We start from the raw sequence: 17,485 nt of genomic DNA, 5'->3' as shown, positions 1-17,485 counted from the left end.
TGTGGTGCAGAGCACCTCTGTTAGACACCTACTGCTGGATGGTATGGAGACCCTCCAGGGCCAACCAAAAGTTAATACTCATCGCTACCTCGGGTAAAGTTAGTACAGCAAAACAAAACCCCCAAACCCTAGGGTCTTAAATATTATCTGTGAAATCTGGAAGTGTCCTCAAACCCTGGTTAGGAATTCTGAATATCAATTTTCATCTGAAAACAGTCATTGTTACAACACAGCAGGAACTGCTGGGTTTTGCTGTGGGTTTGTTTTGTTTCTTTTCTCACTTACTTCTTGTTCTTCAGAGAGATAGTCTTATAACAACTGTTACTGCAGAAAGATTACACAAGAATATATACATTACATAGGTAAAGAGATGCAAGTGCTTCACATTGCTGTGCAGTCTGTTTGTATTTATTGCTGGGCCAGTGGAGGTTGGCCTGAGGCATAATATCCAGATGTAGATTTAGATTTCCCCAAATTTGGGAGATGCTGGTTACAGAGCTACATAGCATGCCAGAGCTCATTGCTGTCCCAAAATAATAACAGTAAAAAGAGTACTTCGGCATAATGTAATGAAAGCCAGGAGATGTACATGTTTTATCTTTCTCATCTCTGTGATTTATGATTTCAGGCCTTCTCTCTCCAGCCACTGTGGATGAGATGCAATGTTAATTTTCAGAATTTCTTATGGAAGAAGGAGATGAGGCACTAAAAGGAAACACTGATCACTGTGCAACTTTTACTAAAGTAAAGACAACCATCAACCTTCAATAATGAGAACAGCAACAAAACATGATGCCTGATCCAGTTTGGGTCAACATACCCCCTCCCTCTGTGTCAAAGTTTTGGTTTGTAGAACTTGTCCTGTATTAATGAGTGAAGTGGGAGCTGATGTCTTGCCAAAGCAATCTGGCCCTCTACTTTCTCAATCCATCACTTGTCTTAGCTAACTGTGGGAAATGCAGCTGAGCAGGCATGAGAGCCGCAGCAGCCCTTCCTCGCAGCCTTGGTCAGAATTCCTACGTGCCTCTTACAGAGGCTGCATGGGGAGTGGAAACAGAATTAGTGGTCAGTGTTGCAAGTTCTCAACAGCAAACCAGTTAGGACAACAAATATGAAGTTTAAGCATAGCTAAGAGGAAGGGAAATGTCTGTATCTGAGAAAATGAGTCTATTAAAAGAAGTAATGCTTTTGACAACTGCTGGATGCTAAAAGCTCTGGACAAGGGTTGCCTTTCAGCACCAGACCGTTGTAGTTCTGGTTAGCTTTCTAACCTATAGATAGATGTGGTCCGTTTTAGAGAAAGAAACAGTGAGCCTGTAAGCTGCAAGGCTCTTCATGAAGCCAGAAGTACCTAATAAGCTGGCAAGTTCTGCTAGCTCCCTGCTGCTTTTTGCTAGTGCTTGATGGATGGTTGTAGATCTACTGGCGATTCTCCAGACCTGCCTTGGCAGTCATGTGGAACATATTATCCTCTTGGGCAGAACTGCCAAATCCATTCCAACCTTTCCACTCAGCTGTAAACCCAAATGTTTCAACACAAATCACTTTCATGACAATACTCTCTATTGTAAAAAAATCCATAAAAGGCTGGAAAGGATACCAGGGGATTTATCCTCTCCACTGTTATGATGCTTTGGTCTTTCTTCTTCCAAAAAGGTTTTATTTATTTATTTATTTACTTATTTAGGAGTAGTCATTGGATGTCTTATATACGTACTGATCAGATATACAGGACCGTGATGATAACAAAGCATTTAGAGACTTCTAGGCATGCACCAACAAATTTACCCTTCACCTTCTGCTGTAGTGCTTTTTCAGGATTACTTATTTGGGTGTATGTGTTTTCATTCATTTATGAAGTTCTAACCTCCATTGACATTAGAAACCTCAGAAAGAACACTGATAACTCAGCCCAACAAAAATTTTGTCTGGATAGCCAGCTTTTTTAAATCTTTTCAACCTTTCAGTCCAGTTTACTGTGTTCATCTGGAGCCATCGCCATAGTACTTTGCAGCCACCTCAAGCAACTTACTTTTCTAATGTATGCAATCAATTTTTTTAGTATGAAAAAGCCCTGCCCATTGTACTAGTTGCATATGATATGAGGGCTCACTTTTTTAGACAAGATGTTTCACCTTCATATGCCACTTGTTTCAGAGTTGTCCGTATCAGCCACTCTGATGTTCTACTCAGCCGACAAGTCATTTGAAGCCTACTCCCATGTCTGAATTTTCAAATATTGAACCCTCAGTGGAGGTGCTGTAAAGAACTAGCTCAGCTGTAAGTTGCTAGAGGAGTAGAGTCTGGTGTATGATGAGGGAGGCAAAACATTCCCTTAATTTCTTCATGTCTTCATATGTTATTAGGGGCAAAATCAGACAGGGTTTATGCAGGAGAAATGCACATCACTCTGCAGATTGCCAGTTGCAGCTGTTACAGTTTTACCCACTTAACGTCACATTTACCAAGCAAGTTTCCAAAATCAAGGCCCTGCAAGTGACCTTTCTTTTCTTCTCTTAGCTAGGATTGAGGAAGTTACATTAAAAGTCCAAAGTCTGAAATCTGTACAAAGAATTGGTGTTTCTTCCTCTACTAGCCTTATATGCATCACAAGATAGTGTCTTTGAAATTAAGCATTATTCGACATCTTTATTGTGTTATATCATAAATTGAGCTTACACTGTGCTGGCTACTCTTCTAACACTCGGGTGATTTTCTGCACTAAGAAAAATGGACCTAGTGGCTCTTCAGTTTTAATCACAAGACCGCATGATTAATTTCTACACCATTTCTACACATAGATGTGGACATCTATGCAGGAAAGGCTCTGTCTGCAGTAATTTCTTCTGTCTGGTTACCCAACAAGATTGTTGATGCATTAATTGTGTCATTCAATAAGCTTTTAAAGACTTGTGGATCTGATTTACAGCCTGTGAATAAGCTGAGAGAAGTTTTGAAACAAAACCCTAAAATAGATACTTATGTCAGCAGAAATTAAAGATGTGAGTACTTTACCCTAAGGCATCGTTAATAGAGGTTTAATTTTATTTGATTTCAAATTCAGGGCAGAGGCCAACGAAAATTTCATTAATTTGTATGCTGTGGGAACTACATTTGCTAAATTGATTTGGGCGATTTGCATAATATGATGGTCTTAGAGCACTCTATGGAGTCGGACCCTTATTTTCATCCCTTCTGAAGTAGAGTACTTTCTCATTTTCATACTGCCTTGTTCATTTATTCAGTTCTTATAGCTTAGTTATTACTTAAACTATAAAGAATAATTATCTACCAACTGAACACAATGTTGTTATTACTTTCAAGACAACAGTCTTCCCTCATTGTTAGAAGATTTGACTTAAAAAAAATATTCTTTTCCCCCATGTTTAAATTATTGCATAGCGTGAATAAACATGCAAACATAGAAACTTTAAACTTGGGGAACATCAGTTCTTCTAAAGGCCTTTTGCTAAACACATTTTATAACATCTGTGAGTCATGATTAGCATAACGTGGTGTCAGTGGAGAGTCCATAAGTGATAAAACACTATTGTATCTCAGAAGCAGGGAGATAGAAGGTCTATACTGATTGAAACAGAGGATGACAACAGTAATATGGGATTAATATAAAATTTTTTTTAACAACCTACTAAAAACTAACTGAATGCAGAAAGCCTTAAGTCAAGTGTGGTGGTTACCACTGCAGGAATTATTGGAGTAATTTACCTGAAAATGTGAGGACAGAGAAAATAATGAGCTCTCCAATATCCTATGGTCCCATCCCGTTGCAGAAACTCCCAGCCATGTAGGTACCTACTCCTTCCTGTTCTGTTCCTGTGCTTCTTAAGGAAGGCTGCTTTGTCCACTGATTCTAATGCAAATCACGTTACTAAGCATCAAGTTTCCTTTTCTGAACTTATTTGCATTCATTCATCTAACGTGCTGCTTCCTGCTGTAATTCAAGTTACATCTTTCTTTCCCTAAGCTTTTCTCCTCCAAGGCTTTCTCAGTCACATTTTGCAGTTTACCAATTTCACCAGTCTTCCAACCTTCCCTGAAAAATTCCAAATGCTCAGAAAAGTCCTGTTACTGCAGTAGCCATGGGCATCTCTGGTTCTGTTGTATTCTATCAAACCTTCAAAATCACTTTTCATTCTGCTCTTTCCTTGCACCAGGCTCTTTCCCTTTTAATTCCACTCTTATTTCACTTAGATCTTTTTACTCTTTATTCAGAACTAAATGCCCTGAGCTTAATAGCTTAGCAAGTCATTCAGATAAACTATCAAATGGCTTATTTGAACTCAAGTAGTAAACTAGGGTTTAGCTCTTAGTTTTGTTCTTTACTACCTGGCTTGTTCTGAGGGTTTATTATTCTGCAGAAACATCAGCCAGTCACGTATACTTTCGGATTATTCCCTGCTGATACAACAACTTCGATTTTGTTGGGGGTTTTGTGGTTTTTTATTTTTTCCCCTTACCATTTGGCTTATTTTTGTAGAAGATAGGAAACAAATCTTCTGTTGTGTTTGTAAACTGAGGATATAGGCACTTCCTACCTCATATATTCTACTTCAGAAAATCTCTGGTCACCAGAGTCCTCAGAAGCAGATATTTGTCAAGCTCTCTCTGTTCCTAAGTCTTCCCTTGGAAGTTTCCTCTTGTCATGTTTGTCACTGAACACTAAGGGGACAATCATCCCATGAGCAAAACCTTGTGTATATGAAAGAGAATAGCTGGGAATGGCTGATAGTGTAGAACCGCTTTTAGAAATTTAATATAAAAATACTAAGCCAATATGCGTTCTGCAGAAACCAGCCAATCCTAAGCACACTACGCTGGCCAAGCCATAATAATAATTGGCTAAGCAGCTGCACTGTCTTCCTCCCACAGAAATAAAAATGGTAGGAAATATGCCATGGAGCATGACTCTATGTATTTGTATTACTGAAAACTTGATAGAGGCTGCAACAATGCAAAGTATGTGAATATTATCAGGCCATTTTATGAAGAGGCAAACTGAGGGCAAAGGTTTATGACTTGTCAAAAGTAACACATGGCAGAGCAAGGAGCTCTGAGCTCTGCTCCTGCTTTACAAGCCTGTAAAGAACACGCAAGTACCTAGCTCTTGCTATGTGGATTAGAAACATTACACTATCAGGTTCCATCCTTTTTTTAGTGTATTATTGCTCTAATTATCAACTAGCAATTATGATTAATTTTGCTGGACTGGTGTTTGCTCTGGAGCTACAAGTGATCAACTACTTATACTAACTCATAAGCTTTCTGTATGAGCCGATACTGAGTCTGAGCATATGGGAAATTGCAATACTACCTTGGAGTTCAATATGCTCTCCCCTTGGTGTATTATTTCAACCTTCTCATGTGGTTTCTTCGCAGCAGAAGGCTGCCATGCAGCAGAATTACTATGGATAATACATTTGTATACAGTCACTCACCATTGTAAACTGTTTATATGATATACAGCACTGTATTCAGAAAGGGGAGAATGAAATGTGTTTTAATTTATATATTATTTCTTCAGAGGTATGCAAAACTTTTTCTATATTTCTGATGGACTAAAATTTTTCCACAGCATACTGACCCTCACAAATATTACATGCAGGAAACATTTTGAATCTACAGAGATAATTTAAGTAAGTGAGAATGAAGTCTGGCCAGGATAATCTTATCTTATTAATGTATTGATCTTGGCCCTACTTATGATTGCACTTCAGCAAAAAGCCCCTGTGGTACAGACAGTGCTTTTGCTGTGTATTGAAACTGAGCACTGGTGTTAATAGAAGAGTCAGACCCTGCTTTCTTGGGTTTGCCTGGGAAGTATTTCCTTCATGTAAAGCCTCATGCAAGAGTGAAAGAAGGTGAAAGGGTTCATGTTATCATTAAAAAAAAAAAAGAAAAAGAAAAAGAAAAAGATATTGTTATTCAGTGAGGGAACAGCACAGAAGACAAGAACTCCTTACCACACAGATCCCAGATCCATCAAGGCATCTGTTTGCATTACCATTACAGTCGCAAGGAGAGCATTTTCCTGAGCTGGTAAGGTAAAATCCTTCTTGGCATTCCTGTAATGAGAAAATAAAGTATTTCCTATGCATACATACTGGGGAGTTAGGTTTGGCTGAGAGGCAGGGGAAAGCAAGAATTACAACAGTCAGGTCTCCCCAGAACACAGTGCACAACCTCATCATAGCAGACCACACACACACATGCTGCTGAACTTGAATCTGTTCTTTCATTCCCTGCCCTTGTGCTTGTTTTTTTGCCTATGGTGTTTAAGCTGTCAACATTCCTACCTGTGTCCTGCCACTGGCCTGCAGTGGGTGCCTGTCTGCAGGTGAGGACCTGGTTTTAATTCTTAATGCATTTGTGCTAGAGGATAAGTTAACTCAAAGTGATGATCCTTATTCAGTAAATAAAGTGTATTTATAGGAAAATAATAGATTCTCTAAAAAAAGAAAAGCTTTATAAAATTTACTTTGCATCTAGGCTTTGATGAGCTTTGGATGAAGAGCCTAGAGGAGGCAGAAACATATATGCAATCTCACCCACTTATTTATTATGTATGTCACATGAGAAATGACTGAACTGTTGTGTCTCCCAGGGACTGATTGTTTCCTGGAATGGCAACAGGCACATCTCACCAGCCTCACAACCAGCCAGCCAGCCAGCCAGCCATGCTTTGATAGCCTCTCACAACAGCCAGCCAGCTTCCATTCAGAAGGGCATTTTCTTGTTATTTCTTAAATGTATGGCTGTGCCTGGTGTATATAGTTTAATACTTTTGATGATTTAAAGAACTTACTGAAATTAAACAAAAGGTTGTAAGTATTTATGTCACCTTTTTAATACAATCAGAGCAATAATATAAGGAATCAGAAACACAAACAAAGCTATTAAGATGCCCCTCTGAGACTGGAAAATGAAAATGAAAGAGGTTGGCTTTTGTTTGATATGTTTGTGTAAATTCTTGTCCTCCACTGAGGAACTTCTACTTTACTATGCAAAGCTGGCAAGACACGCACAGGTTGACCTCAGGAGCAACCCGTTATGGAGTCAGCACATGCTCACCCTGTGCAGTCTCCCTGTATCATGTGTTATGTTAGATCCATGCAGATTCATGGAGTTTTGGATCCTAAATCTCTTACCATGCTTAACTCTTGAAATGTTGTTGCAGAGCTGCTGTGAAAGCGCTAGCATGTCATATCTTCAGAAACTGTGTACCACACCCTGTTTCTGCTAGCATTTACAAATGCTGTCCCTGAGGTGGCTGTCAGACCCTGAGATACACCAGGCTGCCTCTACAGCACTTTATGTGTTCTGTGGCTCTTGAGGACACTTATCTTTGCAAAAAGTGGGAGAAGTGAAACTCAGGCGAATCAGAAAGGTATGATCCTTCTTGCTTTTTTATGAGCTATGAGGCTTCTTATTATATTGTACTGATCTAATTAATGTTAGATTTCCTTTATATCTACCTCTTCCTCATTTTCCTGGGTTGCCCTGGAATAAAGTATGATTTCTTTTCTGCACTGAGCTAACCATTCCTTCCTGTACCTGCTGTAAGTTATGACATGAACATGTTCTACAATATCAAATGCAGCACTGTGCAGTGATACCTCCACTAGCTGCAAAAACAAGTCTGAATAGTACTGCTAAATAGCCCTCCTGGTGGCTGTGACTGTTTAACCCTGGCTCAGTGCTATGTCCGTGCTGCTTCTGGGACCTGAACTTGCACATCTGCGCAGTTCTGTAGTTATAGCTGTGGAGCCCTGGGTAGCAAAAGCCAGCAATCCTGAGATTCATCTGCATGTTAACTTCCATTCTCAAGGGTGGCTAGATACTTCCATCCAGCCAGATAAGCTGCTTGTTTTGAAAACAGCGTATCTTAAGAGATGAGTAACAGCAAGCTTTAAAAATTAGGTTTACAAATGAATCATAAATCAAATCTTATCCTAGAGATCTCTGAGAAGCTGAGATGAACATAAATGGAAATCTCAGATGTCTTTACCATTCTTATACACAATATTTTATCTGGTTTGCTTTGGAAACATTTTCTTAGATAATAGCTCCTAGGAGGAAAAGCCTTAGTACCATAGCCGCTTTGAGACAGCAGAAATGCTGTCTATTTGTACTGCTTGTTTCTTTCAGTTGTTCAGTCTTAACACCGAGCTGTAGGACTGGCCTCCACCAGACTAAGGATTTCAGCTGAATGATTATGCCACATGCAGTGGAAGGGAGACAGTTTCTAAATTGAAAACAGATTCTTATCCCAGTGTCTGTCTTGGCAATATTTCTCCCCACCCATGCAGATCTAAGGCTTGTCATATTCTCTGATGCCCCTCGATTGGTGGGTGGTCGTAGCTGCTCCATTAGTGTCTGCCCAAAAGCTTCCTTGTTTTTTCAGGTCTAAGCAGAATTACTTTTTACTTAATGGCCGTGAATATGAACAATGAAAATGAGTGTGTGTAGAGCTGTCTGTGTAAGTCCTTCAGTAAGTCATAAAGATCATCGCTTTCATACTTCAACTAAGGGTATGCCTGCATTGTAGCCATGGGTGATCTTTCATCTAGTCCACTCACCCAACAGTAACAGGTTAGGTGCAGGTCAGTGCAACTTCACTGGTACCAGCTGTATGGGCAGGGTTGTACTGTGTTTGCTGAAGTCCACTGGGAACCAGTTTAACCCCTATCTAAGCAGACATACTTCTCAGTTCCTCAAAACATCTACCTCAGTTTTGGATGCCTCTGCTATTCTTGCTGTCAGAGCCCCTCTTGCAAGTGAGATGCAGGATCCTAAGAAACCTAGGTATTTTTTGGCAACATTTTTCTCCCCTCATTATTCAATTCATCACAAAAAAATCAGAAGGTGCTGATGCTCACTATGTTGATACAGTATTTTAAACCATGAGTTACATCAGTTTAAACCAGAAATGAGGTATTGACAATCGATGCTATGATGGAAGTGTGGATGAGGGGAAAATGGGATCCAGATTGTTTCCTTCGGGTTCAGAAGTTTTCTCAGGCATTCTCAATTATTCTGATATATTTTTGTTGCTCCTTGCCCTACTAGTGATAATGGAGTGCTCGGTTAGTTGTTCCAGGGCATGAGCCAACGTTGTATTTATAAAAAGAAGTGTGAGAGTGTTGAGCTAATTGAGGGATTCAAATGGCTGAACGTTCTGGGAGCACAAAATAATTGCACACAAAGCACAAACAGGTCTGGAACAAAATGGAAGTACCCTCCCTGAAAAATCGTTATGTAGGCAATTGAGTGAGGAACATTTCCGTCCACTGTTTCTGAATGGTGAAGACAATTAGTAGGCCAGAATGTTAGGTCTGCATTAGCAATTATGTCTTCACAATTATTAGATTTTCTTTTTCCCAAGGGACAGTGTTTGCTCCAGTTCAAGCTGAAAAGTCCAATCTAATGTGAATCTTGCTGAGATCTTGAAAATCTTTTATGTCCATGGTACATTTATTCCCCCCCCTTCCTTACATCTGGATTTAATTATTGCATTTCTTAAAAACAAGAACCAGCTGCAGTGCTGAAAGCACTGTGGAGCCCGTAGTCAAATTCTGTTTCTTTAGACCCTTCTGCTGGTATGGGTGCAAGATGGGACTGAGGATGGAAGATGATCCACATTGAGTAGGAGTTGACTCCCATATTACATTCAAGCAGTTCCACCAGTTTAATTGCAGCTGCTCCTGATCTGCACCTGCATAACTGAGGGCAGAATCAGGTCCCCATTCCTCCCCTGCCACCAGCTAACAATAGTGGTGCAGCCATCCCAGGGTAGGTATGTTTGCTTTTCCCAAAAGAAGAGTGCTGTGCTAGTAACATGCGCAGAGCGTTGTCTGTGATTGTATCTACCTCAGCCAACTGAAGAAAGGTAAAGCATGGTTTCAGATCCATACTGACTGATGGTTCATTTTCTGCCTTGATTTTGCTCTTTGACAGATTGTGATTTTCCTGACAATGTCCAGGCATGGCTCAGAGCATAGCATCTGTTAGGATGTGTTCCCACAAAGCAGTCTGTATGGGACTGCTATTTTCTGGGCAAACAAGGAGAGAACTTCAGCATGTGGACCTGGGCTGTGTTATGCTACTCGACTAGAAGGTCCCCACTCTGCTTTATTCAGTAATTCAGATGTAGCCATGGACTCTCTGATCTAATGGTAAGAAAACATGGCATGTTTCTTTAGTTAGTACTGGAACTTGTGACTTTCCTGTGAATATATGAACCCACAAAGGGTCTCTTTCTTCCATAATAAAAGGCTCCCTTGGATCCACACCAGTGTTTATTATTTCCAGAGTTTTCTCTTGAGTGCTGGGGTACATGAAGGGATGTGGATTCAGGGTTAACTGGTCTACCTTAAGACATTTCAGCCTTTGTTACATTCATTATACTCATACCTACCAGTCTTGGGCCAGGAATCTCATTACATTTGATCTAAAACAAACACAAAAGAAAAAGATGGTGCTTGCCTCCAGGCCCATTGCAAAAGGGGAGGGAGCTGGTGCATTTGGGGAAATGAATCTGAAGAACAGCACTCAAAGTAGCAGCCGCAGCACATAAGCTGCCAAGTCACTGACAAGTTTAGTGTCAGCTGAGACTTGGTTGTAGCTGGCCAGCAGTGTTATGCTCTTTGCTGCTAGAGATAGTGCCAAAAGGTGTACTGCCTTCCAGATCTGAGAATGATCCTTACTGGGCTAGCACGGGTGTTCAGACATGAGAGCAAAGATCAAACGTCATGATATCATTTAGCAGATTCTCACTTCAAAGGTCTGTTCAGGGTGGTAAAAGTGATTGCTGCCCAGGCAGAGTTTAATCCTATAAACTCATGGACTTGTGGTGAAATGAAAATTATCTAAATTAACCTAATAGCTCAAACCTACCTGCAAAAATACAAACAAGTTCTATCCCATAGCATAAACACCAGTATTTTAGAAGGGTGGTTTTTGATGTGAAGAGGCAAAAATATTTTTGTAGTTTCTGACAGCCCTCCCCCACAACTTCTTCATATACCTTTGTATATGGTTAGGTTAGATTGATAACTGTAGCATAATTTCTGGCATGCTACTCAAGTCATAGTAACTGTTCCTGATAATGCTATTTCAGCCTTCAACGGAAGAGAATTAAATTATTTCTCATTACCTGTCATCTGGTGATGGTGGAGAACATGCATAGATAATTTCTTCTGGCTAAGCTGACATACCGCAGCTTATTCACCTGCTTTATCTTAATGGGGTAGTGAGTTCATTGGACATGTCATTTCATTTTGAAAGGATTTTTGTGCATTCAAGTTTCCAGTTTTCTGCAGTTTGATCTGTTCTATAAAGGTCCTAAAAGTATTATCAGAAGACATATGCTTAAGGGAGTCTTAGTGTGAGAACTGTGAAGCCTGGTGTGACATGCTACCTCTCAATAGAAACATCTATGGAGAACTGTGACACGTATTGTGAATTACTTGCCTAAGAATATTTATCACTTGGCATAGGTTGATCAACAGTTTCAGAACCCTCAGAAGTCCACACTGTCTCTTATGGAGTGTAAGAAGAAAATAAAGAAAACACTACTTGAACATTATCAAGCTTTGCCTTAGAGTCCAGGGAACAGAAATCAGAAAAACATTGCTTCTCTGATATAACAGGCATGACATCAACCATAGATACCTGTAAAAGTAGGACACATGAATAAATAAAGGCCAAGTTTTTAATGCATTGATAAAAGAAAAACCCAACAAATTGAGTGGAGCAATGCCTCTTCTGACAGCTTTGCAATAAGGTGTAATGAGTTTCTGGAAGGAGTAGTTTAGCCAAACACAATTTTAGGGCTCAACAGAATACTAATTCCCTGAAGCTCTCCATCCTTTGCTATACAGGGTTGTGTGGATACTCTAAACATCCTCCACTCACTTTAAAATCCTTGTGTCTAAAAGAGAGACCAGTCTTCTCAATGTGCATGGCATTGCCATGGAAACAACAGCCCTCTGCTTCTTGAGGACATTTCCAAACCAAACCTAAACGTGTTTGCTTTTGTTTGTTTTTCTTTTAATGAGCAGTATCTGGAATTGGCAGCCACAGTTCTGAGCTCTTTTTAGAGACTGTTTGCTTAGGCCAACGTGAGTTAAATAGACTACTGCCCTTCCTAAAAATAAAGATATTTTCCTGCTTGACTATCTCCCAGTACTTTCATTTATTTAATTATTTATTAGAAATCAGAACATTAAAGAAACAAGTCTGACAAAGCAGTCTTCTACTGTACATTTGATGCTATTTCAGTTTCTCTGGTTTCCTTAGAATAGGTAAGGCTCTTTCCTGAAGAGATTCCTCGTCTCTGTCAGCTACAGTGCTGTCATCACTTCCGGAAGTACTCAATCCTCAGGCAAGTGCTCACGGAAAGCATGCTGAATTCTCATTATCTGGCAAGTCTTATCATCTGGCAAGTCTTATCGTCTGGCATGTGTGTGTGTCAGCCATGAAGACATTCCCAGGCTGAACCCCATAGGACCTCCATGCCCAGGTGCAGTGCTGTGCTAACACAGCTGCAGCCGTGCTAGTGCAGGGGCATCCTGGCCCACAGCCTCCACAGCTGGGTGGTGGGACTGCATGTGTAAGAAGCCCAAACCACAACAGGCTGGGAGTCATCAGTATGGAGACATCCACATGGGGAGAAGTCAGCTAGACACCCTTTGTATGGTTTAATTCCTTCTACATTAAAATGCACCTCAAGTAGGTCAGCTCTGCCTGTGGTTTTCTACTGACAGCAAAGGGGGACTTGGAGGGCTAGCTCGTGTGTGGATGCCTATACTGCATACAAAGTCCGGGACATGAAACCTGTTGCATGTGTCAGATGTGCTGTGTAGAAGTGTCCAGGTTATGACTGCTATGCTGTAGATCCGGCCAAACTGCTGGACACCCTGTACTTTCAGAGAAGTGCAAAGGCTCCTGACAGCCTGCTCTACCAGTCAGTACCTTCATGTAGAGAAAGTGGGTGCGTCTAATGGAAACCTTGGTGTCTGACAGGCCCAAGTAATTCTCTTTCTACGTTTGAGTTAGGCTGATTCTGGCCTAGCTCAGCATGATCACGGGATGTTTCCCATTGTCTGGATAATGACTCCTCTGATATTTATAAGTATTTCTCCAAGAGAGGTCTATTATATCACTCTGCAATGGTGCCACCTTCCCCTCTGAATACTTGTGCATTCAAAAATCTGCAAAAAGAATCTTTTTGGCCCATCTTTGAGATATGTTGTTTTGGATTTTTTATTGTTTTATTGCTGTTAGTAGCTCAGTCCTGCTTTAACTTGATTGCTTTGGACAGCATAGAAAATATTTGGAAAGAAGTCGCTAAGAAATAATTATTAAGACATTCTGGTAATTCAAAATACTTGGTGTTCACTGCAGCGAGGCTAACACATGTCTGTGAGATATAAGATTATCCCATTTAACAGAGAGAAAAATTGATCCCTGCCATCATGTTAGTGCTGCCATGTTTTCCCTGGTTCAGGTTGGGGTTAAGCACTGTAGATATAGCTCGGAAGAAGAGCTCTGATGCTGTGAGTGACTTTGACAATCTCCAGAGCTGGTGACCAGAGTAAAACTCCCCAGATAACCATGCAACAAAGCTCTAGCACAGAACAGAGCATGACCCTGTTCTAAGGACACTTTCTGGTTCCCTCCAAAAGGCGTGCTTTTTGCTGCACTAAAAATACTGCTTTTGACTCCATGGATGCCCTAGCTTAAAAGCACTCTGGAAGACACAAATTGTATGGCTTATCATGTCTGGAAATTATTAACTACAGAACAATCTTCTTTACCTTGGACAGACATACGAGTCTACTGGTGTTTCAGTCAGCAAGAAAGTACTGAAGGTACCACTGTGACTTTTACATGTGCTTTTCAGCTCAGGACATAAATGACTTCCAGTGTATTTAAACATGGACTTTTAAAGTCCAGACTATCAGTTGTAAACTGATGGACATTTGACCATTTCTTGCTCCCTGGGAGCAAAATAACAGACATTTCAAATTCCTCAGGTCAGATACATGTTATCCATAAGCACAGACACAAAGATTTAGCTTTCCTTCAGTCTGTTGGGAAACTTCTGCAAACAAAAAGAGCTACAATAATGCCACACCCCACTGTCCTGACCATCCTGTCTTTGGTGACCTGCAGGAGCAACCTCTCTCCATTTGTTGCCAAAACATAAAATCCAGTGGATGTACCATACGCGCTGTGTGCAACTGCATTTCTGTGCTGGACCATGCTGCTGGTGTGCAGCACACTCAGGATCCCTGGGGTCTTTGCCCTCTTACACAGACACCACACACTTTACTGACCATGGAAAAGATGCTTAACTGCTGGAGGTTAAATTTTGGATTGAGTATTCAGTATGGGTAGCATTCAGGAGTATCTATCTTGTGATCACAGGTGTGTGTACTTGGGAATGGACAAGGGTTAAGTGGGGGGAGAGTATGTAGCCATATTTTCTAGGCAGGACCCTGGTGCTGACTCAGCCATGCTGATTGCTGACTTGGTCCCAGAGCACTGGATGGACTTTTACCTTCACTAGAAAACCTATGAACTGCACTTGCTGTGTCAGGTAAGAGATCAGAAAACCTGCATGCATTTCCCCCTTTTCTGAATGCATAGATAGCTGCAGGCTCATCAGAGATTCATTTTACCAGACTGACAGGGTATTTACTAATTAATGCCCTGGTTTGCATCATCTGCGTGGACATGCCTTTAAGTTATGGAGATGGAGCCGTGTTTCTGGCAGTTGATGAACAGCCAAAAGCTTTTATCCTCATCGCACATCTTATCTAGCCAATGTTCCACTCATTCAGGCAGTGTGATGGTGCAGTGTACTTCACACCTAGACTTTTCCATTTTTGTGTGTGAAGAACTCACTTGGCAATAGCTCACCAGCTCTTGCTGAAAGCAGTTTTGTACCAAATATTGACTATAGCTGAGAAACACTATTAAGTAAGTTTCAGGAATAAATTAACTGATAAAAGTTTGAACTATGCTGGTTTTGTCTGTACCCAGAAGAGAATATGTATTTTACAGGTACATATACGATATCTAAGCAGCGTGCATCAGTATGTAATCTGCCTTTCCTCTTTGGCCTAGCTAACCGTGAAACACTGTCTTCCCACACTTCATAACTAGGAGATAACAAATCACTGAGCCCAGCATCAGATGCTTCCAGATGCCTCTGTATGATCAGACTCCTGATTCCTGTTTTCCAAAAGGGTAGGGCTGTCAGTGATAACTGTATGAAAGCAGTGCTTGTAATATTATTTGCTGCTTTGAATATTAGTTGGCATTCGTCCTCTTCTTTGCAGCTTTTATCCTCATATGTTCCACACATAAACACTAGACTGTTCACAAGATCGCCAGCAATGTGTAATCAAGAAATGCAGAGCAAAGCTCTGCATTTTTTCCTGTAATACCTGCTATGGGAGAAGCTTGAGAGGGTTCACTCTGTCCCTCAACAGCTGAAATGGTTGAGGTAACAGATGGCTGTATTTAAACACTTTGATTTTCGTTACTCCTCCAAGCTGCCAAAACGACCCATCTCTACAACTACATTTGATCTAACTACGGTAGGCCATATGAACAAGGGATCTGATGATCTTATGGATCCCATGTGAAGTGTATGACTTGCAATAAAATTTGTTGGATTAAATTCTCTCTGCCTTGTTTTGTTCTGATTTTTTGAGGCAGGAGAGATAACACCTTCTACAAGGTGTCCTTTGGCCATTTATATACAAGTATTTGATAACAGCGCTGGTATTTTCCTAACTGTCCTGTCATTGTCGTAACCCTGCCACTTCTTTACAAATGTAACTGTATAATTGCAAATAATTTTTGTATAAATTTCTTCTAGCTCTCATATCTCCAAAATTTGGGTGGATTTGAATTTGCCAAAAGAGAAAGAATGATCACATGAATAGAGATTTGGCGGTTATAATATCCTCAAAAGCACAGTGTGTAGCAGTGAGGGGTTTGCTGCAGACAGCATGTTCCAATAGGTCCATTTATATATAGTGAGGCATTGATTAAATCCACGGCTCCTCAGTTTATATATATAGCACACATTCACTCCAGTTTTTATTTATAGGTTACCTTTTAGTCTTGTCTATATTATATGTCTCTCTTGTTGGCAACAAGGCTTGAATGTAATTTAAACAGTGTTACAGTAAATGCCAACCAGATGAGATGGTTGTTCATTGGCCCTTCTCGGGAGAGGCCTCTGTGCTTCTCTTGGGCTGTTTCTATTAATGGAGCATCTGAACATTACCCTGATGGGTTGTGGATCTCCACCTGCCCCCACTGGCTCCCACAGCCTTTCTGCTGTTGCTGTATTCTCATGCTCATGTCCTCCCTGTCCTGCTTTCTGTTTGTCCTACTTCTCCGCTTTGCCTTTCCCTGCACCTGGTTCTGGTCACTCACCAACTTTATGACATACCCTTCACCTCTAATCTACTAACATCTTCACAGCAATAGTTTCATTATGCTATTTGAAATTAATGTAAAATATTCCTGCTGAACAGATAAGAAACTCATCACCTTGTTTCTGTGCATGAGCTCCTCTGTCCCTAACTACGTTCAAAAGGACATTGGGGCTCAAGAAAACACATTCTTCTACTTATCTGTTGTGTGACCATGAACATTACTTCTTCACTCAGTTTCTTGATCTGCAAAATGGAATAACTATAAATGCGTACTCAGAATCACAGAATCACAGAACGGCTGAGGTTGGAAGGAACCTCTGGAGGTTATCTGGCCCATCCCACTGCTCAAGCAGGGCCACTTACAGCTGGTTGCCTGGGAGTGTGTCCATATGTAGAATCACAGAATAGTTAGGGTTGGAAAGGACCTTAAGATCATCTAGTTCCAACCCCCCTGCCATAGGCAGGGACACCTCACACTAAACCATCCCACCCAAGGCTCTGTCTAACCTGGCCTTAAACACTGCCAGGGATGGAGCATTCACAGCTTCCCTGGGCAGCCCATTCCAGTGTCTCACCAGCCTAACAGTAAAGAACTTCCTCCTTATATCCAATCTTAACTTCCCCTGGTTTAAGTTTTAATTTATATATTTTAGGAGAACTACTCAGAATCATCAGGAATAATGAATATCCTCACGTGAACAGACATTTCTGGTAGTCATGATTTGCCTCTTTCAGATGCCTGCAGAAAATATAAAGCTGTTGCTGGACCCAAGACTTCCAGTCCTTTTAGTCCAGTGCTAAAAGAACTTTTTTGGCTTCCAGCTAAACAGCCATGCTTTAAAGCCATTTGCATATTTACACAGCACTGCTTGGCATTGTGCTCTTTCCCATTTTTTTGCTCCATCCTTTCTGGGGGATAAACCACTCTCTGGTATTTAAGGGCAACTTTTATGAGTGACCTGCAAGGATTTATTACCGAAGATTATTACCAGATATATGAAAAG

At 40.7% G+C, this 17,485-nt stretch overlaps 1 protein-coding gene across 1 annotated transcript in view; it reads right to left on the bottom strand.

Annotated features, from left to right (window-relative positions):
- LAMA4 (laminin subunit alpha 4) overlaps window positions 1–17,485 on the bottom strand; it is a 103,562-nt gene that overhangs the window by 74,084 nt on the left and 11,993 nt on the right. The window contains exon 2 of the mRNA XM_065681047.1: window positions 5,982–6,083. Within this exon, the coding sequence (XP_065537119.1) occupies window positions 5,982–6,083 (102 nt within the window). The remainder of the gene's footprint in view (window positions 1–5,981; window positions 6,084–17,485) is intronic.

This window comes from Lathamus discolor, chromosome 5 (genome assembly GCF_037157495.1).
Source record: "Lathamus discolor isolate bLatDis1 chromosome 5, bLatDis1.hap1, whole genome shotgun sequence".
Lineage (NCBI taxonomy): Eukaryota > Metazoa > Chordata > Aves > Psittaciformes > Psittacidae > Lathamus > Lathamus discolor.
The sequence above is the reverse complement of the archived record's forward strand: the minus strand, read 5'-3'. Positions and strand labels throughout refer to the sequence as shown.